At 46.5% G+C, this 25836-nt stretch overlaps 1 protein-coding gene across 1 annotated transcript in view; it reads left to right on the plus strand.

Annotated features, from left to right (window-relative positions):
• Positions 1-14541: 14541 nt before the first annotated feature.
• LOC146639834 (ephrin type-A receptor 6-like) overlaps positions 14542-25836 on the plus strand; it is a 148537-nt gene continuing 137242 nt past the window's right edge. Inside the window, exon 1 of the mRNA XM_085345963.1 lies at positions 14542-14620. Within this exon, the coding sequence (XP_085202089.1) occupies positions 14542-14620 (79 nt within the window). The remainder of the gene's footprint in view (positions 14621-25836) is intronic.

The raw sequence follows: 25836 nt of genomic DNA on the forward strand, positions 1-25836 counted from the left end.
AAGTTTTCAAGGTAAAAATCCCCCGTTGATGCCAGAGGATGATGGACTGACTGCTTCAAGTTGACTGGAAGGAACCAGTAACTCAAATTAGCACTCGTTATAACAAAAGCCTGCAGACAGGTATCTCTGGTGTTGAAAAAAACTGAACCCTGAAGGATATGGATGATGGCAACAAAAGAGCACCTTTGGGATAAAATGGGAGATCCTCATGATGGATGTGCAGCTAACAAATCTGCAGCAACTGTGTGATGCTGTCATGTCAATATGGACCAAAACCTCTGAGGAATGTTTCCAGCTCCTTGTTGAATCTGTGCCATGAGGAAGACAGCTCTAAAGGCAAAAGGGGGTCCAACCCAGGCATCATGTATCTACTAAAAATAACTGAGAACTCAGAAGAAGAGACAAAATCCATCCATCCATTTTCTAAACAGCTTATCCAGGCGGGCCGAAGCCTTCGACAGTTCCCCAATCACAGAGTCGTAACATCACTCTCAAGTCCAAAAAAATTAATGGTACTATTGTGGTGGACCACTGGAGGGCTCCACTCACACCCAGTTCTCAGGAAGTGTTGTTGCTGTGTTTTGGAGGGAAAGTGTTCAGTTCTGTGGTGATGAGTAATAAACGAGCAGTGTTTATCGAGAGCTCTCGTGTCGTCTGTGTTTACCTCCACATTGGTGACCCCTGACTCGAACATGCTGCAGTCCGATGGTGGCGCCGACTCCGCTCTGGATGCATCAGCAGCCGCCAGCTCTCTGTCTCCGGTTGCAGCTACGTTTGCTGTGGCGCTCAAGCTGCCGTACTTTTGGCTTCACGATCCCCCGTCGTGGTTCGTGCACGTCGAGGCTCAGTTCGCCCTTCGTGGCATCTCGGCTGACGACACGAAATATCACCATGTGGTGGCTTCTCTCGACCCGCTAGCCACCCGTCGTGCGTTGACTCTCCTCCGGGACCCACCCACCCGAGGGAAGTACGCCGCCCTTAAGGAGCTGCTTCTTCGGCGCTATGCCCTCACCGACGCAGAGCAAGCCGAGAAGCTCCTCTCCCTCTCAGGCCTGGGTGGCGGTACGGCTCTCGAACTGATGGAGCACATGCTATCCTTTCTCGGACCGGACGATGGGGGATTCCTCTTCGCCCACATCTTCCTCCGACAGCTGCCGGCAGCCGTGAGAGCCGGCCTCACCAACTCTCCGCTTCTGGGCACGAAGGATTATCGCTCCCTGGCTGAGGACGCGGATCGTATTCTCCTGGCTACCCGCACTTTCCACGATCACCACCTAGTTCCAGCCTCGCCGGCGCCGCCTTCCACTTCCCCGCTGACCTGCCACGACGTACCCGATCCTTCGCTGACGGCAAAGATCGCGGCACAGCGACACCACGGACGGGACCTCTGTTTCTACCATCAGCGTTTTGGCGCCAGAGCGCACCGCTGCCTGCCGCCTTGCGCTTTTCCGACCCTGGGACATGGACCCTGCCAGCGCGCTGTAGCGGCCGCGACCGCTGGCGACAAAGAAAAACTGCTCTTCATAGAAGACTCGCGCTCTGGGAGACGTTTCCTGGTCCTTCCCCCGTCCGGAGCCGACAGTTTAGCAGCAGGCTGCGGACCGCAGCTTATTGCGGCTAATGGCTCTCCCATCGCAACGTTCGGGGAAAGGTTCGTGACTGTTTGTTTTCATGGTCGGGATTTCCAATGGACCTTTGTTGTTGCCGCTAGCTCTGTACCTATTTTGGGCGCTGATTTTCTTTGTGCCCACAGAGTGCTGGTCGATGTCGCTAACAGACGCTTAATCGATGCACTGTCTTTTTCTTCAATGCCCTGTTTCACTCGCGCCATCGAGCCCCTGAATCGGGCTAATTTAGTGACTTCAGGGAATGTTTTTCAGCGTTTGCTCTTGGAGTTCCCTTCACTGACTGTTCCTAATTTCTCGAACACGGCAACGAAGCATGGGGTTGAACATTATATTCCGACGGTCGGTCCCCCGGTGTTCGCACGCGCGCGCCGCCTCGACCCCGCAAAACTCTCCGTCGCTCAGGAAGAGTTTGTCGCAATGGAGCGCCTCGGCATAGTGCAGCGCTCGAATAGTGCCTGGCCTTCTCCGCTACACATGGTGCCCAAGTCAGACGGTCGGTGGCGGCCGTGTGGGGATTTTCGCCGTTTGAATGACGTCACGGAGAATGACCGTTACCCCATTCCCCACATCCAGGATTTTTCCGCCCACCTCGCCGGCACCTCGATTTTTTCTAAAATTGACTTGGTGCTGGGGTATCACCAGGTTCCTGTGCGCGCCGAAGACATCCCCAAAACTGCCGTTATTACCCCTTTCGGCCTGTTTGAATTTTTGCGCATGCCATTCGGCCTGAAAGGCGCCGCCCAGACTTTTCAGCGGTTGATGGACTCTGTTTTGCGCGGGCTGCCTTTCGTCTTCGTGTACCTTGACGATATATTGGTGGCCAGCTGCTCTGAGAGTCAGCACGCGTCCCATCTGCATCAGGTTTTCCAGCGCTTGGCGGCACACGGCCTGATCGTCAACCCCTCCAAGTGCCAGTTCGGCTTGCCGGTTCTGGATTTCTTGGGCCACCGCATTTCCGTTGACGGTGTGGTTCCGTTGCCAGACAAGGTCCGGGCCGTTTCGGCTTTTCCGCATCCTGCGTCCGTTAAAGCGCTGCAGGAGTTCTTGGGGATGGTCAATTTCTACAACCGCTTTCTCCCCAGAGCTGCGCACCTGCTGCAGCCTCTCTATGCTGCCTTGAAGGGTAAAACAGCTAAGGACCCGATTGATTGGCTCCCTGAACGCATCCAGGCATTTTCTGGGGCCAAGACCGCGCTGGCAAACGCCGCCCTGCTGGCCCACCCGTTTCCGTCGGCGGAGATTGCGTTGACCTCCGACGCGTCGGACGTGGCAGTGGGCGCAGTGTTAGAACAGCGGGTCTCCGGTGTCTGGCAACCGCTCGCTTTTTTTAGTCGCACGCAGGGAGTTGCTGGCCTTACACCTCGCCACACGGCATTTTCGTTTTTTTCTCGAGGGTCGGAGCTTCACCGCGTACGTCGATCATAAACCTTTGACATTCGCGATGTCCAAGGTCTCTGATCCGTGGAGCGGGCGCCAGCAGCGCCAGTTGGCAGCCATTTCCGAGTTCACAACGGACATTCAGCACGTGGCTGGTAAGTCCAACTGCGTTGCTGACTGTCTATCCCGCGTGCTGGTTTCTCCTGTTTATGTTGGCATAGACTTTGAGGCTATGGCCGCTGACCAACAGGCCGACCCGGACGTCCTTGCCCTTCGGTCTGCGCAAACGGGCCTTGTACTGGAGGACAGACCCATGTGGAACGGCGGGCCTAGCCTGCTTTGCGATGTTTCCACCAGCCGTCCACGCCCTGTAGTTCCCCTTTCATGGCGTCGTCGCGTACACGCCCTCTCTCATCCAGGCGTCCGAGCCTCGGTCAAGCTGGTCAGCTCTAGGTTCGTTTGGCCGGGCCTTCGTAAATCGGTGAAAGACTGGGCAGCCGCGTGCATCCCATGCCAACGCGCTAAGATCCATAGGCACACACAGGCGCCCCTCGAATCCTTCCGCGTTCCAGGGAGGCATTTTGATCATGTGCATGTGGATCTGGTTGGTCCTCTGCCGCAGTCACAAGGTTTCACGCACCTTTTGACTGTAGTGGACCGCACAACCCGCTGGCCTGAGGCAGTGCCTCTGGCGTCCACTACAGCAGCAGCAGTGGCCAGGGCATTTTTGTCAACGTGGGTTTCGCGTTTCGGTCCCCCCGCCGACATTACCTCAGACAGGGGCCCCCAGTTCGTTTCTGAGCTTTGGTCTGCCATGGCTGACGGCCTGGGGGTCAAGGTCCACCACACCACTGCGTACCACCCGCAGGCCAACGGGATGTGCGAACGTTTCCACCGGTCGCTTAAGGCCGCGTTCCGTGCTTCTCTCACAGATGGCAACTGGGTTGACCGCCTTCCATGGGCTTTACTGGGGTTTCGCTGTGCGGTTAAAGAAGACCTTGGGGTTTCCCTGGCTGAACTTGTCCTTGGTCAGCCCCTCTGGGTCCCCAGGGAATTCTTGCCTGAGAGCCCACCCCCGTGCTTCGCTCCCTCTGTGCTGTCTCTCCGTCCCCCAAGAGACTCATTTTCTCTTCCTGGCCCAGTACACCATTGTGTGCCTGACACCTTTGTTCCGAGGTCGTTGGACTCTTCGCAGTTTGTTTTTGTCAGGCATGACGCTCATAGGCCTCCGCTGCGTCCACTGTATGACGGCCCCTTTCGGGTTATTCAACCGGGCCGGAAGCATTTCCTTTTGGATTTTGGGGGTCGGCAGGAGGCTGTTTCTATTGACAGACTTAAACCAGCACATGTGCTTCTGGATGACCAGGTGGTGCCGGCTCAGGCCCTCCGCCGTGGCCGCCCGCCTTCCACTGGACTGGACAACCCTGCTTCTTCCTCTGGAAGCGCCCCCCACCTGGCGGGGCCCGAGCTATCTTCAATTTTTCCTGACTGCCCGTGCCAGCCTGGCCCTCAGGCTCGTTTCCCCTCCGCCAGCTCTCCACCTCCCCAGTTCAGCTGTTCTGGACGTTTAATTAAAGCAAGGGTTCTGGACTAGGGGATGACCCTACTGGGTGTTCGGGGGGGGCATGTGTGGTGGACCACTGGAGGGCTCCACTCACACCCAGTTCTCAGAAAGTGTTGTTGCTGTGTTTTGGAGGGAAAGTGTTCAGTTCTGTGGTGATGAGTAATAAACGAGCAGTGTTTATCGAAAGCTCTCGTGTCGTCTGTGTTTACCTCCACACTATGGTACTTTTCTCTCTGGTCAGCAAGAAGGCACAAGCCTGATGACACTTCTTTGCAGTATCCCCCTGGAGGACTGATACATGGGTCCCACTGGCTCAAACAGGGCCTGAGCTTAATCCTAAAAGAGAGAGAAAGAGAGAATGAGCCAGCGAAGGAGCTTTTCATAGATGTCAAGCTATTAACAATTTATCCAATAGTGCTATTTGGGCTTGAATAAACAGACAGTGTTACACAGGAACATGCAAGCTGCAGGCCATCCTGGAAAATTGCTTTCAGTCTGACAATTTTAACACAGATGACTTCTGTTCAGAGTTCAGTTTTTGTGCTGTCTGCTATATTGAAGAATAGTGTGTGCAAACCTGTAGCTATCAAATACTTTTGAAGGGCATGAAGCCTTTCACATCCTTTAATCACTCAGAGGATTCTGCATCCCACTGGGCCTCTTAGACACAGCTTCAATCCAATTCCTAAACCACAAATCTGGGCTTCCCCTCCTGCCACCAACATCGATCGTGTAACAACAGGTGTTCGTAGGTGCTCAAATGTGGTCAAGCATCGACTAAAAGCCTTTTTGAGCTTAAGAACAAAGGAAATTAGCTCAGTAGGCAGCGAGAGGGGGAACATTGCAGTTTATGTGATGTCCTCTAGATGTTTGATATCTCACCTTCTCTTTACTCCTGAGATGCTGAGCTGAATATGTAACACGTATTTGAAAGGAAATTGAAAATTTTGTGAGCTCTAAACCAAAGAAAGGTCTTTTTTTTTTTTTTAGTTGACAAATTTGAAAGTTTTCAGAGTATAAAATATAAAGATTGCATGCTGGATGCACTGTTCGAGATCTCAAAGTGGTCAAGTTAACATAGATGTTTTCATTAATTTAACTTAGTATTCATTTATCCTGTTTATTCCGTAATTCATCACTACATAAGACCTGTTGCCACTTCCACTTCAGTGCCTGTGTAATTTAGCATATCTCAGTCTTTTCTCCCTTTTCTCCCCCTTCCACTAAGACCATTTCTGATGAGGCTTCAGTAAACAGTAGATGGATCGGATCTGGATTTGAAGGGACAGATTGATCTCTCAGGTCCTCTGTCAGGGCTTTGCTGAATTTTACTGTTCATCTGCTGTACATAGTTTTCAGGCCTGCCATGTCTCCTTTGCCCTGCATTTGTCCACATTTTTTAAGGATACTGTAATTCTACCACTTCCACCCACACCTTTAATCAAAACTCTGAGCAACCCACACAAGACTAAAATGAAGCATTTCTTTTTGTTTTAACAAATTCTCTTAGATCTTTCAGATGATTTGCTTGTTGAAGTTGATTTTCATTTAAGTGCTTTATGTTCGCTACCTGATACACAGCACTCCATTTTCAAGGGTTTTTTCCTTGCTTATGCGGAGATATAAGATCCATTTTTGTTAAAAAATTATAAAAAAGAAAACCAACAGAATTATAACCAAACCAGATATCGTTATTACCCCAATTAATTAGTTTTATCCAGTGTTTAACCTGACATAAAATAAAGGCTTAGAAACTCTGATTAAAAAAACAAACAAAACAAAACAAAAATAGTAATTATATCCCCTCACACAATAAAGATAAAGCCTCTGCTTCTACTGACTCTTAATGCTGTCACAGTGTTATTCAATATCTTAGAGAAGTTAAGGTCAGACTCAGTGTAGCCAACTTTATTAACACTCGTCTGCGCAAACTTTGTGATATTTCTTCTTTGGCGATGTGGCGATGGTGACTGATGTGAAGAGTGTCCTGTTTTGCATGTCTTTGAAAGGGCTGAATGTATGTTATCTGTACCGTATCTATTTATTTTCACAGTTATAATTATTTTCCCAGGATCACACAAACATGAACAAGATGTTAATTGTGACCTTTCTGCTTTTGACTAAAATGAAACTTCCCCCCTAAGGGGAAGTGAGATTTATCAAACATTACAAGCCTGCAAAAGGGCAGAATGAGCCGAGAATGGAAATTAAACTTAACGTACACATGACTTTATTTTCATAACCCCCTTTCTTTCAGCGCAGAGCTGTTTATTAGCAGCGGTAACTCGCTAAAATGTTGGTTAATAGTTATAGTTAAACAGTCCACTAAAGTGTAATGTTAAAAGTTGGATATGTCTGATCGTTTTATAATTTGTAAGTTCTTGGACTTGCAGGTGTAGATAATATTTTAAGTTTTGCAATACAGCCACTTCATAATAATTAAAATTTTCGAAAGGAATAAATGTTAATGGAAAATGTAACAGAAAGGGCTGTGACTCAAAATGAAGAACATTTTGTTCCGACATAATTAAATTCATGATCTATAAAAAGACTGAGGTGCATTCAAAACAATGTGTAGAGAGGTGACACGGCCTTGGCGTGATCTGATGAAATAAAGAATAAATTTAAAAGAATAAATAAATAATAAAACAATCGAATCACTTTCTTGACATTTCGGTTTATGCACAGGTTACAGAAATGCAGAATTGAGAGTAGAGCTGGGCGATAGAACGATAACGATATGTATCGCGATATAACTTTTACTCGATAGAGAAATTAAGCTATCGCGATAGACCTCGCCGCTCTTGTCCTCTTAAAAAAAAAAAAAAAGGTCAGCCAATCCAAATTAAGTAGCGCAGAGCCGAACCAATCACAGCCGCAGCGTCACGTCGCGTGACTTGTTACGTACAGCACAAGTGCCAAGCCGCACGTGTGTTTGTTTGGGAAGCAGCCAGCAGGTAATGGAGCCAGCGCGTAATGGAGGAAATGAGTGTGCCGACTAGAAAAATCAACCGAGCGTGACCGAAGAGAAAACAGATGATGGTTCCAATGCCGGAGAGATTGTCGAACGGAAGAGCCAAAGAAGTTCCGTAGGGTGAAGGTATTTCGGCTATTTCAAGTCTGACAAAAAACAGAGTAGCGTGCACTGTAAATTGTGCCGAAAGCAAGTCTGGAAATACAATAAACTGGTGCATGCGTCACACTGTGCGCCACGTTATTGTTTCGGTGAAATGAATTTCTACAATACTGTTACTGTTAATTCTACTCTCTGCAGTGTTTAAATGCTTACATATACACACAGTTACTGTCCGTCCACACATACGACTCGGTTCTGCTTCTATGCCCCAGCTTTGTTTACTTTTTCCCACCGAGGCTTCTAGACTTCTGATTGGCCAACATTTCTGCACGGTTAGGAATCTAGCGCCACCTGCTGCTTTGGCATGTTCATAGCAGTGTTTTCCTTCATTTCTGCCTTTATGTGTGGACGGGATTATTTTTTAAAACGAAAACGGAAAATCTCCGTTTTCAAAAATACCCATGTACGTGTGGACGTAGCCTCAGTCTCTGACTGGAAGCGCTAATTCGTCATTCGGCTTTTGTCAGACTAAAGTAACTGTTAAAACTGTTTGAAAAGCTAAGCTATACAACAAGTAGAGATTGAGAATTTCCTTTTAGTTCTCAGTTTATTTGATATTGACAAAAGTTAGTCAGTTTTGTCTGTTCTTCTGTAAAACAAACTAAGATTTATTTTTAGAATTAATATTTTGTTTCTAAGTGGAATTGACAATTTAGTAGTCTGTTTCGTTTGTTCTATTTTGAAACTTAAACGCTTTAGCGGCTGCCTTTTGTGTAGTTTGCAATATTTGCCTTTATTTATCTGAAAAAGTCTCATGTTCCTTAAGTACATCTACCCTGTTGAACTTATTATGGGAAATAAATATTTAAATAAAAACAAGCTGCTGATTATTTCACATTTTACTTGTGAGCAACGGCACATTTAAATCTTACAAATATAGTTATTTGGCTTATATCGTGATAGATATCGTTATCGCCTGAAATGAAAAAAACATATCGTGATATGAAAAAATCTCATATCGCCCAGCTCTAATTGAGAGATTGTTTATTTTCCATCCTGGGATTAGTTTTTTCCTCCTGGTGCATGTTTTTATAATAAACTACTGGCCACCTGCCTTCAAGCACCAACTTTAACTTTTACTAATTGACAATAAGTGGACTGAGGGCCAATAACAATCTATTACTAAATGGTCTGAGACACAGCTGTGCTACATTCAGCAGACCTGATACCATGTTATTAGCACAACATGGTATCAGCTGAAGCTTAATTGTAGCTGTTTGTCTGTAATGCTGTTGAATGGAAGAGTCTGGGATTAGCAAAGTTACTATACAATTCATTTTGTGGGGATCACAAATGCATGTGCAACTGTCTGTCACACAGTTGTTGAACTCTGGAATAAAGTTACACAACGTGACAGTGCATTTCCATCTATTTACTTTTTCGGGGGGAATCAGAGGCTGAAATCCGGCCTGTAAGGAACCCATGGATTACCCATGGATGACCTAACTGTATTCATTTGGATTTAATATGCCATTATTTCTTCAGTCTGCACACTGACTTTAGAGAAGTTTATGCATTGTAATTTCAAATCCAGTTAGGGGGAAATTAAATTTGTCTTTCTAAATCATATTTCCAGTACACAAAAATTGTTCATTTGTATGATGAACAAGTAAGAAACTTAACCTTTAAAGCATTTACGCACACATTCACACCTGCACCACAATCAATTTCCGAGCAACTTTTTTCTCCTAATCATAGCCAATAAAAGAGTGTTGTCTCTCTGTTTCTGCGTCTGCTTCCCGTACATCAGGATAGCTTGTCATTTCTCTTTGCTGAGTGCTCCTCCTCCTTCCCCTAGCTCCACTTCTTCTTCTTCCCCTGTCCTCACTCTTCTGCATGACCAGTTCCATGTCAGCTCTTAATTGTGTTTTGATGTTCTTCCAGACCTGCAATTGAGCTCCATTCTCGCCAGCCAAAACAGAACAGACATTTGTCAATGCGCAGCTAACGTGATATTCCCCACTCTCTAACACGTTATCTGCTGCTTTTATTCATTTCATCCTCTTTTCCTCCTTTCTCCTGTCCCAGTGTTATCCAACTTCTGTCTGTCTGTCCATCTATCTTCCTGCCTGTCTGCCTATCTATCTATCTATCTATCTATCTATCTATCTATCTATCTATCTATCTATCTATCTATCTATCTATCTATCTATCTAGCAACACTTCAGAGTTGTGCAATGAAGCAGTAAGATCAGAGAAGGATGAAACCAAAGACCTTCTTCCCCCTCTGGGGCCAATGTCACATGTAATAACTGTTACTTATAAGGCAAACTCTCTCTCTCACACACACACACATGCACACACAAACACACACACAGTGTTAGACTGTCCTAACACTCAACTAAGCTCGGCTTGAGGAGTAAATATTTGTGCTGTGCAAGCTCTAGACATAGGAAGGCTCCTCACCTCAGCACTGTGCCACCAAATCATAAAATATTCAGAGAGAGGAAGACGGGAGGAGGGGAGAGAATGAGGGAGTGGGAGAATGAGAGGAAAAGAAGGATAGAGAAAGAGCGAGAGAGAGAGAGAGAGAGGGAGAGAGAGAGAGAGGTCACACATAACAGAATGAGATGGACGGAGGGGAAGAAGTGCGGGCGTAGGTGGCTCGGTAAAACAGCACAAGATCTGAAGGGAAGGAGTGGGTTGTTTGTGGAAGGGAGGAGAAAGGGGAAAAACAGAGGACATGGTGAGGGAGGCAGAGGGAATGAACAACAAGGCTGAAGGGAGAGAGAATAAAACACAGAGAGGAAAGGCGGAAGAGTGTGACAAGACAGAACGAAGGCTAAAGGAGGAGAGTTGGAGAGGAGGAATGGGTACTCTAAAAGTAGAAGACAAACAAAAATGTAGCCTGACAGGCAGACAACATTAGGAATAATCACACAGCACAATGTGTGGTGTCCTACAGCAGAGAAGATGTGTAAGAGTAAATGGATTGCGGGAAATGATGCTCTAAAGCTCTTAATGGTCCCAGTCAGTCTGCAGCTGAAGAGTGATAATCCCTATCCAGGACTTAATGAGGGTTTATTCTTTCACAGGTCATTCTGTCCTGGGATCTTGAAAGACTTCTCACTGTTAAAGCTGCTCTATTCACAACCACTCTGCTCACTTTGTGACTTTGAGGAATCACTACACCACACTGCTATCCTTTTTGTGGTATTTGTTCTTGTGACTGAGTAATGTCTACTTTGAGTTAATCACAGTAATTTTACTAAAAAACAAACCAAGAACTTTTAGCCATTTTCAGCCTTTATTTCATAAAATTTTATTTCCCCAACAAGGTGAGTCCCGAGGCAAAGGTGATGCCAGTGCTGCTTGTTGTTATTGTGGACCCTGTAGTTGGCTGATATTCATGAAAATTAACACACAGGTGGAGCATTGTCAAAACAAGAACTAAAATTTCTGCAAAACTGCACTGGCCACACACTAGTGATTTACAGTTTTTAGCTATGCTGTCACAGCTATGGGTAATAAAGTCAGCCATTTAGATGGTAATACAGTATCTCAGCAACGATATGATGGATATTCATAACATTTTGCCAGTTAGATCCCCATGAATTAAAATAGCAGGTGCTTTTTCCGCTGCTGTGACCCTCAGTGGTTATGCTACGAGGGTCCGTCGGCAGTAATCAAGAGACATGGGTTTGCTTGATTAAAGTTATCATGACTTTTACTTTTAAAAATCACCTGCTGTACAACAACAGCCAAGTACTATTTCTTTCTATTCACACTTCTTCATTTGGCAGGTGCTTTAGTGTATAGCCACAGCTGTGCTTTCGATTCAAGGTTGAATTGGTTGTGTGCTATTTTTAAAGTTAACACACTAAAACCATGTGCGGCAGGTAAAAGGTAAAGTTGAGAGGCGTTAATGATGCTGCTGTTACAAAAGGCAACAAGCCAATATAATTAAAACAATCACAACAGTGACATTTGCTGAGATAATTTGCCTTTGCACACATTCATTTGGTATTTATACCATTTATGTATAATATAATAAATCTACGAATTCCCCGTATGTGCATGAATGTTGTTTGCACTTCATTCATATGATCAATGTCAAACTTGACAGGGTTGTTGCTAGATATCATCAAATGTAAAGGTATGAACTGATAAAATAATAGTTTAAATAGTTCTTTAGGTTCATAAAGCCCCATCCTTATATAAAGCGATTCCCTCTCTGCCCATCACTTTTTAGTAGAAAACAAGTCACCAGTGGACACTCCGTCATCTGTCAGTCAACAATATCTAGTCATCAACGTCACTTCAGAAGCAGTTATTTCACCTGTCGTTGCCACATGTCTCCAAATGTCATTGACATCTCAGGGTCTCTGGTGGCTACATCAGCGCTAGTCTATTCCTGTGTGTACTCCCCTTTATGCTTGATGTCTCACTCCTCTGGTGCCTGCATACCGATGTCAGACAACATAGTTTATAGATTAAACCTCCACTCACTGTGACATCTAAATTCGCAGTCGCAAACATGCCTGTAACAGTGACAACTGCAATCGTTAGGAAATATTGAATATCTGCACTAAATTTCTGGGAAATGGATGATTTTAATGAGGACTCATTCTTTGAGAAAAAATTGTTTGTAGGAAAAATGCACTCACTCCGTTTGCTTATAGAGCAAAAATAGAATCATGAAAATATGGAAAGCAGTTACATTCAATTCCCTCTGCGGGAAGTAAATGGCTTAAAATTGACCGTTAGGATCAATAGCCACTAGTCTTTCAAACAGCAGTTCAAATGGAGGATACAAGAGAAAAACATAACGCTGAAAACAAGTGCAAATACTTTACTTTTTTTCTTTTTCTCTTTTTAAAATATATTGTAAAATATGGTCATTTTCAGGTTTCACTGTCTGTGAGATTCAGGGGTGTTTCCATCATTTTTATGTGGTTGTTGTCAAGGAGGCTGACACGACTCCCAGAGACCTGCAGCAACATTATCAGAAGGCTTAAACTCTGTTGACTGGCAGTGTCCATATTATGTACATTACACTTTATAACAAACCAAGAAAGGCTGCTGTGTACAGCACCACTGTATCGTTAGTGCCGAAAGAAGCAGGTGATGTTACACTAGGTAACCACTTGAGTCATAGCCAAAGAACCAATGAGCTCTATATTTGTTATAAAAACAAAGTTAAAGAAAGGGAATCTAAAAAAGTTGATTTTGAAAGTTAATATTTTTTGTCTACTTAAAATTGGCTAAATTATCTAGAACTTTAATTAAAAGTAAATGCATTCTCTTAAACAAGAAGCCACTGACAGCAGATGTTCTCCATTCAGGATTCATTCAGTTGCCCTTTTTCCTGATAAACAACTTGATTTAAAAAAACTAACAAAAAAAAGCATTCAAGTTGCTTTGGGTTATAACAATTAGATTTACCAAAGTTAGTCTCAGTAATCATGGACAGGTTGTCAAACTATCGCAGAGCTAACATCGAGAGACAGACAACCATTCACACTCATAGTCAGTTTAGAACTGCCAGTTAATCTAACGGCATGCATGTCTTTGGACCGTGACGGGAAGGTGGAGTACCTAGAAAAATCATACAGGGAGAATATGCAAACTCCACTAAAAGGCCCCAGATTGGAGCACATTTACTCTCCCTCACCTGACCTGTAACTCTGGAGTCCATACGGTGATTATATCATCCCTCTGTCTGCAGACTCTAACAGTTGTTTCCACTATTGTGTTACAGCTTGAGGCTCACAGGCCATTAATCAGGATGGGTCTTTGGAATCGAGATGAAGGTCTTCTCTACACATGTTTTATCCAGAGCTTACAGTGTAACTGTAAATCATTAATTTGGTTCATTTCTATTAAGACACCCACTGCAAGATCTATGTGTGTGTCTGTTTGAGTGCACATTCAGTCCATCATACTCTGTATTAACTTAAACCATATCTGTCTGCTTTCCTTCCTCCCTGCCACCATAAATAGAAACTGCCCCAGACACATTACTATTCCAACAACATAATCCAATGCAGGTATAACCTACATCACAGCACAGAATTGATACACTAGTCTAATAATGGCTTCATATTTCCCTCTATATCCCCTAACGTCCCATGGAATCAATACCACAGCAGAAGCCGATGGAAATGACGCATTTTACATGATGTAAAGTGAGAAATGAGGTCACATATCAACAAGAACAAGTTTTATTTGCTTGCAAGGACTTGGCAGCTGAATGTCTGGTTGTGGTACCAAAAAAACAGCTCCTCAGCCTGCGCCAGAGCATCCCTCCTATCCTGAGAGGAGGGAGAGGGAGCGCGAGATACACGCAGTGATACAGAAACACAACAGGGGATGCACCGGCTGCAAGTGAGTCGTTCGGGATTGTTCCCTTTTTCTTCTCTCGGTTGGGGATGAAAACACTGACTAACAAGCGCTGCCCACTGACTTTGCCACGCACACAATCGTCGGAACTTCGCTTTTGGACACTTTTGTCGTTTTGTGCGCTTGCAAACGTTACCCTGTGCGTGTTTTGAGGTTCACAGATCAATACTCATCGAATTAAGTATTGTTATCATTTAAGTTACTGCAGCTTAAGTTGTCGGGGTTTTGCGCACAAAGACTGGCGGTGTACATCTCTCGTCTGCCCGTGCTCACACGGAGGTGTCCGGTATGCGTGCCTAGAGAGAGAGAGAGAGAGAGAGAGAGAAAGAACGAACTCCCGTGGATGCGACCGTGACCTCCTGAATCTGGATACTGGGGGCTGGGGGGGCTTTCACTATCCTCCTTTATGATACAAACCTTACCTTTTGAGCGAGGAGATCTGTTTAGGAGTCTGTGCAACGTTTCACTTCTGAGCGCACTTGTCTGACTCAACGATGAGCTCCCGTGGGAAATACTGCGTGTTTTTGTTCTTGCTTAAAAGTATCCTGTCGGACCCGGGAACCTCAAATCAAGGTGAGTAAAGGGCGTCACAATGACCACACACTTAGAACAAGGGTGGATGCACCAAATTAGTCTCCTCAAACAAAAACACAACACGCACGCTCACACGCAAAACGCAAAGTACAGCCTTTTTCAACATTTGAGAACACGTGCATGATGAATATTTAACGAAACAAGTTAATAATTTGTTCACCCATTAAAGCCTGACGGATTTGCTTTTTATTTGTGATTTGTGGAATTTTCTCTCTTATGCAGCTTCCCGGCATTTGTCAAACAATAACAACAACATTAGCGTTTGACGGATTTCAAAGTGCACTCTGCATTTGCAGCCTGAAAATGCATCTGAGATTTTCATTTTGTCGGCCGGACCCATAGATGTCAGTCTTGGTTTCAATACGTTTGTGTTTTGTCCTAATTAATGATCCTGTATTGCTTACAGCACACATCATCCAAAGGCAACATTAAGTCAGGAAGTTTTTCAGATCATTTGACTTAAAATGATACTATTGTTAATGTGAAATTTTTTAAACACTCAACATACAGTCATTTCAGTGGAAAGGCACAGGTTTAAAAAGAATCAGCACTGCACATGCATTTCAGTTTCATAATACACAACACACCGAGAGTTCAACTGCAAAAAACAACAACAAAAAAAAAGATTCACACCATGGAGGCTGTCTGCTCCATGGTGTGAATGCTTGGTCTACAGGCTGAAGCTCCTTGAGCCAAAATGACATCTTATTCACCTCCAAGTGCACAGAAACATCACCACAGCTATAGGAACCACTCAGTGCTACTGTAAATGGCAGCCCCTTATATTGCGAAGAGGATTCCTCTAAGGCAGGTGAATCTTATTATGCTGGGCCAGTGGTTGACAGTAGCTTCATCAGAATAGCTCTCCATATTTCAGGATTCATTTTCAAGTCATGCTGACATCAGTGTGCAGTTGCATATGTTTGAGAAAGACAGGAAATAATAGTGTTATTTCTCCTTCGTTGTGCTTGCAAGTCACATGGGTAAATGGTTGCCCTAATGCAATCTGTTCTTGACATCTTCCTCTTTGCACGTTTGCAAAGAGGTCAGTTTAATATTCCTTCCTGAATGTTTAATGTGTAGGATACACGTTTTCAAAGATGACAGGAGCTTCGCTAGCCAAATGTCAAAGTCTCCTTCACTACATTTTTCTGTCTTTTGTGGGAGTGTGTGTGTCTGTGTGTGTGGGCGCACACTCATTTTCCCCCACAGGATGTCTGTCTGCCTGTGGTGGTGACAGGCTTAAAGAAGAGGGGATGCACACAGGGGAAACTTGAAAAAATGACATCGTGAGGTGCTTAAAATGTAGTGTGAACAAGCTAATCTATGTTAGATGGTGCAATGTGTCTGAGTGAGTTTTCTGAATGTGAATCACATGTTTATGCCCTCATAGAAAAAAAGAAAATGAGAGTCAGAAGATAGTGTCTGTGGGGGTTTTAATTGAGTCATAAAACATATTTGTTTTCTATAAAGTATATTGAAGATTGTTAAAGGGAGTGGTAAATTACCGTTTAAACTTAATTGTTCATAAATAATTTCAATCTGCTTATTGTCAAAAGAGAACCTTTTAGACGAGGCTCTTATACGGCATTTCTGTAAAGTCAGCGTTCTCACAAGAATAGGCGGTAATATGGAAGCAGCATTTTTTGCATTATAATGTATAGGAGTGGGAATTCAGCACAGACATCCACACTGTGGTGCAAAACTACACAGTTGATGTGCTGGTCAGAACAAGGCTCTTTTGTAACATAATAGTGTAACGTTCACAAGAACCAGACGGTTGGGGTCTCAGTTTGTCCGTTTATTCGGCACATAAGCCAGCGGGTTGTTAACTCAGGGGGAAGCACTCTCGAACTACACCTCTCTTCAGCCTGGCACACACACAGAACAACCAGGTCCCCCCACCCCTTCCTGTACACCACCCTCACTACTTCCTGCAGCCCAACCAAACATGAATCTTAAAGGAACAACAACAGTGTGCAGAGAAAACCAACATGTCACTGTCCAGTAACACTTAACCATCGTTACACTGCCCCCCCAGCAATAAGTTCCTCGTCCCCGAGGGAACGACACAGTCTCTGAGGCGGGGCGGTAGCCTACGTTCCCTCCTTGACCTCCTGAGCCCCTGAGGAGGACGCGGAGCTTCGGGGCTTTGGGGTGAAGAGTCCGAGGGGGGGGAACGCAGCCCCGGTCGGGGGCCCCTCTGAGCAGGGTCATGGACGCTCTGTACACGTCCCTCTGGAAAGGAGGGGAGGGACTGTCCTCTGTAGGGGGCCATCCGGTCTCTGTGCAGCACTACTATCCTCCCCCTAGGAGGCAACTGCACCCTGTAAACAACCTCCCCCACTCGCTCTAGGACGCTGCAAGGCCCCACCCAGCTGCTATCCAGTTTAGGACACCGTCCCTTCTTCCTCTTTGGGCTGTAGACCCACACCAGCTCCCCAGCACGGAAGTGCCTCCCTTTAGTGGTGATGTCGTAATTCCTCTTTTGGCGCAGGCCTGCCTTCGCCAGCTGCTCTCGGGCGTAGGAATGTGCAGAATCCAGCCGGTCCTGCAGCTTCCTTGCGTAGTCCCGGCCCGGTGGTGCCTCTGGCGCGTCCGGGGGTTTCCCAAAAGCCAACTCTGCAGGAGTTCTCAGCTCTCTCCCTAACATGAGCAGGGCAGGCGTACATTGGGTGGAGTCCTGCACTGCCGACCTGTAGGCCATGAGGGTAAGGGGAAGATGGTAATCCCAGTCCCGTTGGTGTTCTGAGGTAAGGATGGCTAGCTGCTGGGCCAGCGTCCTGTTAAACCTTTCCACCAGCCCATCGCTTTGGGGGTGAAGTGGGGTGGTGCGGGTTTTCTTAGTCCCAAGGCGTTCACACATGGCAGCAAATACCTTGGACTCAAAGTTACGCCCCTGGTCACTGTGGAGGGTCTCTGCTGTTCCAAAGCGGCTGAACATCCCCTCCACTAATACATCAGCGACCGTCTCAGCCTCCTGATCTGGGATGGCGTATGCTTCCGGCCACTTGGTAAAATAGTCCATGGCCACAAGAACATAGCGGTTTCCTCTGTCTGTGCGAGGAAATGGGCCCATGACGTCCACAGCTACTCGCTCCATTGGGGCTCCTGCTGGTTGCTGCTGAAGCTGAGCCCGGGACTGGTCTTGTGTGAGGAACATGCATCACAGCTGCGGCAAAAGTCCTCCACATCCCTCCGCTGTTGACCCCAGTAATAGCCCTGGCGGATGCGGCGAAGAGTCTTGGAGACCCCAAAGTGGCCAGAGCCAGTGCTCCCATGGCAGGCTCCCAGCACAGCTGACCTCAGCGACCTTGGCACCACAACCTGCCACCTCTCCTCCCCCGTGGCAGGATCCTTCCAGGCACGCTCCAACACCCCCTCCTTCAGCCTGAGAGCTGCAAACTTGGCCCACAGCCCCCTGGTACAGATGGAAAACCCAGTGACCTCATCCCAAAGGGGTTGCTCCCCCTTCTCCAGCCACTGCAGGACCGGCAGCAGGTCTGTGTCTTGTTCCTGCCGTGCCCTCCACTCCGCTGCATCCACCACCAGAAGAACCCTGCAGGCGAGCTGTGCTGCTCCGTCTATTGTCGTGAGTTCCCGCTCTATTTCCTCTCGCTTCTCACAGTAACGGCAGCCAGCTGCAGCACATGGGCGGCGAGAGAGGGCGTCTGCGTTAGAATGGTGCGTCCCTGCTCTGTGCTCCACGGTGAAATTGAAGGCTTGGAGCTCCTCCAGCCAGCGAGCCACCTGTCCCTCTGGCTCCCTGAAAGACATCAGCCACTGAAGGGCAGCATGATCAGTTCTGACAACAAATGCTGTGCCGCACAGGTAGTATTTAAAGTGTCTCACCCCCGCCACCACAGCCAACAGCTCTCGTCGTGTGACACAGTAGCGCCGCTTGCTCCTGTTCAGGACCCGGCTGAAGTACGCCACCACCTTCTCCCCTTCCGGTCCAACCTGCGACAACACCGCTCCCAGCCCCACATTACTTGCGTCAGTGTCCAGGACAAAAGGCAGGGCGGGGTCAGGGGGGGCAAGGACTGGGGACTCTGTCAGCGATCTGCGGAGGGTGTCGAACGCCTGCTGACAGTCCTGGGTCCAGATGAAGTCACGGTCCTTCTGCAGCAGGTGGAAGAGTGGTGCGGCTATGGAGGAAAAGCCCTTCACAAACCTCCTGTAATAAGACGCCAGTCCTAGGAAGCTTTTGAGCGGTTTCTGGTCTGCTGGTGTGGGCCACTCGGTAATGGTGTGAATTTTTTCCTCCAAAGTGCTGATGCCCTCACGACCCAGCTTGTGGCCCAGAAACTCCACCTCCCTCCTCATGAAGTGGCACTTGTCGGGATGCAGCTTCAGGCCTGCAGCCGCCACCCTCTCCAACACTTGTCTCAGGGCATCCAGGGCAGCATCAAAGGAGCTCCCGTGCACTAGAAGATCATCCAGGTAAACCAGACACCGTTGCCGTGGGACGCCAGCCAGCACACTGTCCATGAGCCTCTCGAAGGTCGCAGGAGCGTTGCAAAGGCCAAAACTCAGGACTTTGAACTGCCATAGTCCCCTGTTAGTGCAGAAGGCTGTCTTCGGTCTGGATTCCGGGGACAGTGGCACCTGCCAGTAGCCACTCCGCAGGTCCAGGGTGGAAAACCAGGAGGACCCGGCTACTAAGTCGAGGGACTCATCAATCCTGGGAAGGGGGTAAGAGTCTTTCTTCGTCACTTTGTTGAGTGGTCTGTAGTCCACACAGAAACGCATCCTAGGACTTTTTTTCTTAGGCACCATCACCACCGCGGAGGCCCACGGGCTATCAGATGGTTCTATGATGCCCGCCTTCATCATTTCACACAGCTCCCTGTCTGCAGCCTCCTGATGAGCCAGGGGCAGGCGGCGGGGGCGCACTTTAATAGGCTGGGCATCCCCGGTCTCAATGACGTGCTCTACCAAGTGTGTCAAGCCAACATCACTTTCTTTCAGGGCAAAAATGTCACTAAACTCTTTTAGTACCTGCCATAGACTCTCTTGCTGCTGTGGAGTCAGCCCCTCACAGTTCTTTGACCAGATACTCCTCACTGCTGAGAGCCTCTCCTCCTCCTCCTCCTCCGCTCGCTGTTCTGCTGGCGGGTCTGCAGGGGTCTCTGCGGTGGAGGTGGACGCCGCGGCAGATGCTGTGCAGACCGGGGGAGGAATAAGCGGCACCTTCTTCCCATCAGGGAGTACGAGGAGGCCTTTGCCTAAGTCCAGTACACCACCAATGGCTCGTAAAAAATCCAGCCCAAGGATGCAGGCGTCCTGCACGTCAGCCACCCAGGCAGCATAAGACACACCGAGGTCCCCCACCTTGAACTGGAACACTCCCTTCCCTCTCATTGGGGCCAGATCACCGGTCACAGTCTTAAGTTGCACGTTAGTCGGTTGTACAGCAGCTCCGGTTGGGACAATATCGGGTCGGACCAGCGTTGCATTGGATCCCGTGTCCAGCAGGGCCGTACAGGACACCCCCGCAATCGTCACTGGAACATGGCAAAAGCCGCCAACCTGGGTCCAGCCCACAGTGATGGCCGCACCGGGTGGAGGTGGCGGTGGTGTGGGGATGTCGTTCTCCCAGGCCCGTGTAATCCCGCCTACACGGGCCCGTGGGCGTTTCCCTGAACCGCTGCAAGCTTGGGGCACTGCCTGATGAGGTGTCCGACTTGTCCACATCCCCAGCAGCTCTGAGGTCGGCGGTGTGGGCCAGCCCGAGGGGAAGGCGACTGCAGCGAAGCTGTCTGCACCAAACTGCACAGGCCCGCTGGCGTCTCCATCTGTTCCACAGGTGCTGACACAGCCCTCACCACGTGTGCGTCGTCAGCGCCCCCAGAGGATCCTGCAAGCATCTCCCTCTCCAACGCTAGCTCCAGGGCTGCACTGAGTGTGGCCGGCCGAGCAAGCTGAGTTTGCATGCGGAGCTCTTTAGGGCTCAGGGCCTGCAGGAACTGGTCCCGAGCTAACTCCGCCTGCACTGATGGTGGCATGCTGTCATACGCCCTCCGGCAAAGGCACTCGACTTCATGGGCCAAAATGCGGAGGGGCTCACCTGGCAATCTGCGTCTGTTGTAGAACTCCGACCTCAGCAGCACTGGTTGGTTATACTGCCCGAAGCGCCTCTGAAGTGCTCCGACCAGAGCATTATAATCTCCCCTCTGCTCCTCGGTCAGCAGCAGCAGGCATGCAGCTGCATCCTCACACAGGCACAAAGCCAATTGGAGAGCTTTATGTTCCTCAGACCAGCCAGCTGCAACAGCTAACAGCTCGAACTGTGCGATAAACACTTCCCATGGCGTCTTGCCGCTGAACTTAGGCGTTTTTATATTCGCTGCAGCTTGCTGGGCGCCGCCATGTTTGTTTACATCACGTGACGGCGCGCCAAGCAAGGTCGACTCCTTCCCGCCGGAATCGCGGCCGCTGTGCGAACAGTTCCCGAGCCTAGTCAAACCTGGAGAAAATCCAGCCTCGGCAGACAGCCGCAGCGCCGTTTCCCTCACTCCATGGGCGGGCGAGCGCGGACGAACCTCCCTCTCCTCCGTCTCCTTCTTAATCCTGCCCGGCAACATCCTCGTCTCGTAACGGCAAGCGTCGCCGGCAACAGGGTCTCGGGCGTTCTGGGGTTCTTTTTTCTTTCTTCACTTCTGACACCAATGTAACGTTCACAAGAACCAGACGGTTGGGGTCTCAGTTTGTCCGTTTATTCGGCACATAAGCCAGCGGGTTGTTAACTCAGGGGGAAGCGCTCTCGAACTCCACCTCTCTTCAGCCTGGCACACACACAGAACAACCAGGTCCCCCCACCCCTTCCTGTACACCACCCTCACTACTTCCTGCAGCCCAACCAAACATGAATCTTAAAGGAACAACAACAGTGTGCAGAGAAAACCAACATGTCACTGTCCAGTAACACTTAACCATCGTTACAATAGGTTAGGCTTGTTCTTAGCTAATGAGAGGCTCTCCAACTTGTGAGTAACCTTAAATAAGTGTAGTTTGTAAGCAATTGAGCCTGACATGTTTGTGTTTCCAGTAAAGTATCTAATTCATTCCTTGGAGTCTTTCTTTTGTCAGTTTCGGTTTAGAGTCTAGAGTCTTGCTTTTATTAGATTCCTGTGGACAGCAGTTCAGCCATGGAAGTGTTGAGAAGAAGTGGATCCCAGACTCACATGTCCCCTGCTGACTTAAATTAAAATTGCTCATCTGGTACATGAAGTAGAATCAGTCTGCAGTCTTTCAGACTGCATGACACTTTACTACATGACAAACTGCTAAACCTAAGCCCATATAGCCTGCTTATAGGCTCATTTCTACGACAAATGAATGCAGGTGAACATGCAGAATCTCTAAAGGATAGGATTTTCACCAGAAGCTTTCTGTTTCTCTTTGTAGTCTGACTTCTACTGGCAAATTACATTTGTCAGGTAAACACTCCATGCAGAGAGTAAAAGATTTTATTGGGATTGTATTTGTCTGCTTTTATCTAACAAAAATCTAGGTTTATTAATTTTTTTAACATACAACCTGTGGATGGAACAGGAACTCTTTTCCCAGGTATCCACTGGGAAGACTGGAAGCTCCAAACAGGTGTCTGTTTCCCTGAGGTCGTTTGGTTAGAATTATACTAGGAGAGTTGCACATAACACAGACAAGTTGTCATTCCTGTTATACTTCATTGAGGTCCACATGAAGGGTAGATAAATAGTTGGTGCACTGTTATGTAGTGTTATCACAGATAAGTCTGCATAGTCATGCATGCTTTAATTAAAACATGAGAATAATTATTCTAATGACAATTAACAATAAAAAAAAAGAAAATGTGTGTGTTCACCATCTGTGCCCTTTCCCACAAAGGGGTCCATAGAACAGATTAAAAAATGGGTAAAGTGAAGAGAACTGTAATGGTGGCTTGTGCAGATGCAGGTGTTCAGCTCTCTTCTGCTGTCACCCTCACGTTTTCAGTTCTCTTAATCTATTGTTCATTAACAAAATAGCAGCCTTCGTTACATATGCGTCGATTACCATCTTTCTACTATCTATCAGGGACTATGACGTGGATCTTGTATTTGACGCAGTTTTTATCCTGCTTAAGATGTTGTGCACACCATTCTCCACAGGAATAACTGTCCCACTAATGAAGTGGCACGACCACGAAGAAAAGTGCAGGAAGTGGGCTAGGGTAACCGAGGGGTGGGAAATTAATTTTCCTCAAGGGGCCACATGAAAAACTGGAACTGTTTTGTAGGGCTGCACAAATAAGCTGAACTCAATTCTGCCTAATAGTAATATTAATTTGATCTCTTTATAAACTATTACTGATGAGAATAAATATTACAATTAGCCAATTAAAATATGAACTAGGCAGAGGCAAAACACACACATTCTATCACCATTTAATCAACATGCACAACAAAAACAATTGTGCAAGTTCTTGCTGAATTTCAAATATTTTTACCTTCATACAAAGTGTTACTCTTTTAATTAATTACGTCATCTTTCTCAGTCTTGTTTTCTATGTGAGACAAATTCAGTCTGTTTTGGGTATGAACAAGGGATTAAAGTCAGGTTCGATGTCTGAGGTTGATATGGAAGCGTGATAACATCAAAAACTTTACCTTTCCTTTCACAAACCCGAGAATTTCAACTCCTTTTAGGAATTTGCCAAGGCTGAGGAAACTGACAGCTGTGTGGTAGCCTATGTCACCATGTGCATTCTCATACTCCTCCAAATGTGAAATAAATTATATATAACTCAGTGCTTTCGCATTGGGGAAGTTAACTAATTTAGTTAAACAACATGGCTAATTTTTAGCACTGATTTACACAACGTCTCCTGATGTATATTAAAATGAAATAATATGAATTAGAGCTCTGGGATAATCTCAGACACTTTTATTTTGCACTTGCTTTAACAGTGCAGCATTGTTCCCAGTCAGACTCGGGACAAACTGGCAGGTGTTAAAACTGATGGCTGTCTATTTCATAACCTAGCCAAGCGTGATGTTGCATCCATTGAGAAATCAGTCCCTGCCATATACTCTTTAAAGAGGACATGAAATGCTTCGTGTACAGAGGCTAATTTACACCAAGGAGCCCTGCTATCAAAAACTTACATGGATTTCAATTGTCTGTGAAGCTGAATTTAAGAAATAAATGTTGAACGTGAAAGTTTTTAGAACATATTTAGTACCATCTTGTGTCAGTACAGAACTTGACATCACTGGGTTGGTTGTTTGGCTGCAATCAATAGACTTACATTAGTTTATGTTACCTAAATAATAACAGAACTAATAATTCAGGGAAAAACAAAGGAACTAAACTAGATCGCATTGTAAGGGAACAGTGTTGGGACTAACGCGTTATTAAGTAACGCGTTACAGTAACTACGTTATTATTGTGGTAACGAGCACGGTAACTAGTTATTATGCCAAAACCGGGAACGCGTTACTCGTTACTGGGATTTAGATAGGCTTGTTATTCGTTACTTCGTGTGGTGGCTATCGCGGAGCTTCCACAGATTCAATAACATTAGCAAGTGGTGGAGGCCAGCAGGTGGATGAAGGAAAAGGGAGGCAAGAGGAGAGACGCGAAGCGGCCGCTGGTCCGAGTATCAGGTGAACTGAACTTCAGGTAAGAAGTTATAACCTGCAGTCCATCTGGGTCAGATATGAACCAAGTTTAGGTGGAGTTTATTTTCGTTATGCTGACTTTTTCGTACTGCGTGCTAGCTAGCATGACGGAGTTTCTATACAGCTGGGTGGGTGCTATGTTACTGATGTTGAACTTTATTTTGTTCATAATGTTAATTATTAGAGTTGCCAACCGTCCCGTAAAAAACGGAATCGTCTCGTATTCAGAGAAAATATTACGCGTTTCGTATTGAGGTGAAAAGGAAAACAGTTTGTCCCGGACTTCAGCTACAATGAAAAAGACACAAAGCTGGAGTTATTCTGTGTCTTTGCTGCACAGCTGCCTCTTCTCTCTCATTCTCTCCCTTCCCTCTCCTGTTTCTACTTCAATCATGAAACTGATCAATGATCAGCTGATCGGCTTTTCTCTCTTGTTTATTTATCGCCCACTTTGCGCCAGAAAGAGGAAACCAGCAGATGTCGCGGTAAACAACAGCAGCACTTTTAAGCTTGATCAGCTGTTGTTAGAATTTATTTAATATTAATTTCTAGTATCAGCTGATGTTTGCTGGAGCCACAGCTGTAAACCTGCTGGTCATGATGTCGGTTTGTATATCTGGTCAGAGGGAAACATGAAGATGAAACCAGGAGATGTCCTTACTGAATCATCAGAGCTGTGATGGAGAAACAGGTTTACCTTTTAGGCGACATGAATGAGTTGAAGGGAAGTTATGAACTGTTTCTGAGAGACAAATAACCCCAGGATCCTTTTCTAAGTAGCTGACAGATGATAGATTGAGCATCATTGATAGATTGATACATATATACCATCAGAACAGTGTACATCACTGTCACAACAGTGTTTATTTTCATTCAAAGGCTTTATGATTTTTCCTATAATGGTGGGCCGGTCTCTAGTCAAAATGCCCGGGATGATTTTTTTGTCCCAGTCCAGCCCTGTATGCAGCTCATCTGCAGTCTGGTGTTACCTACATCTTCCTATTCGAAAGGCAGAATTTCCGAGTTCTGAGTACAATCGAAAGCACCACGACTGCAGTTTTTGTGTTGGATGTAAAAAGCAGGCTAGGATAGAATCAGGTGTGGGATTTCTCTCGTGGAAATGTGCACATTATTTTTCCCTTTCTATTGGTAGGTGGCACAGTGCACTTGTGGCAAGTAAGCAAGCTAGAAGACTGGCAATCTTGCTGGGTATCCAGTTACAGAAGCAACACATTAACAAGAGAATTCTGAGTAAAACCAAAGTTACTTTCCCTAGTAACTAGTTACTCTGAAAGTAACGAGTAACTTGAAGTAACTGAGTTACTTTTGATAGAAGTAACTAGTAATGTAACTAAGTTACTAATTTAATGTAACTTACCCAACACTGTAAGGGGATCACTTTTGTATTGGATGTAACAATGAGCTTTATGTTAAGAAACCGAGGATATACCGAGGATATCAACTTTCACTGTCTCTCTTTTAGCAGTAAGTGACTCTTTGTTGTTTGGCTAGCTGCACTGAAACACTTGTTTCCAACACCTGTTAGCT

Source organism: Diplotaxodon limnothrissa, linkage group LG1 (assembly GCF_057381915.1).
Source record: "Diplotaxodon limnothrissa isolate DT_005_m linkage group LG1, D_limnothrissa_male_GT1.1, whole genome shotgun sequence".
In the NCBI taxonomy this organism is placed as follows: domain Eukaryota; kingdom Metazoa; phylum Chordata; class Actinopteri; order Cichliformes; family Cichlidae; genus Diplotaxodon; species Diplotaxodon limnothrissa.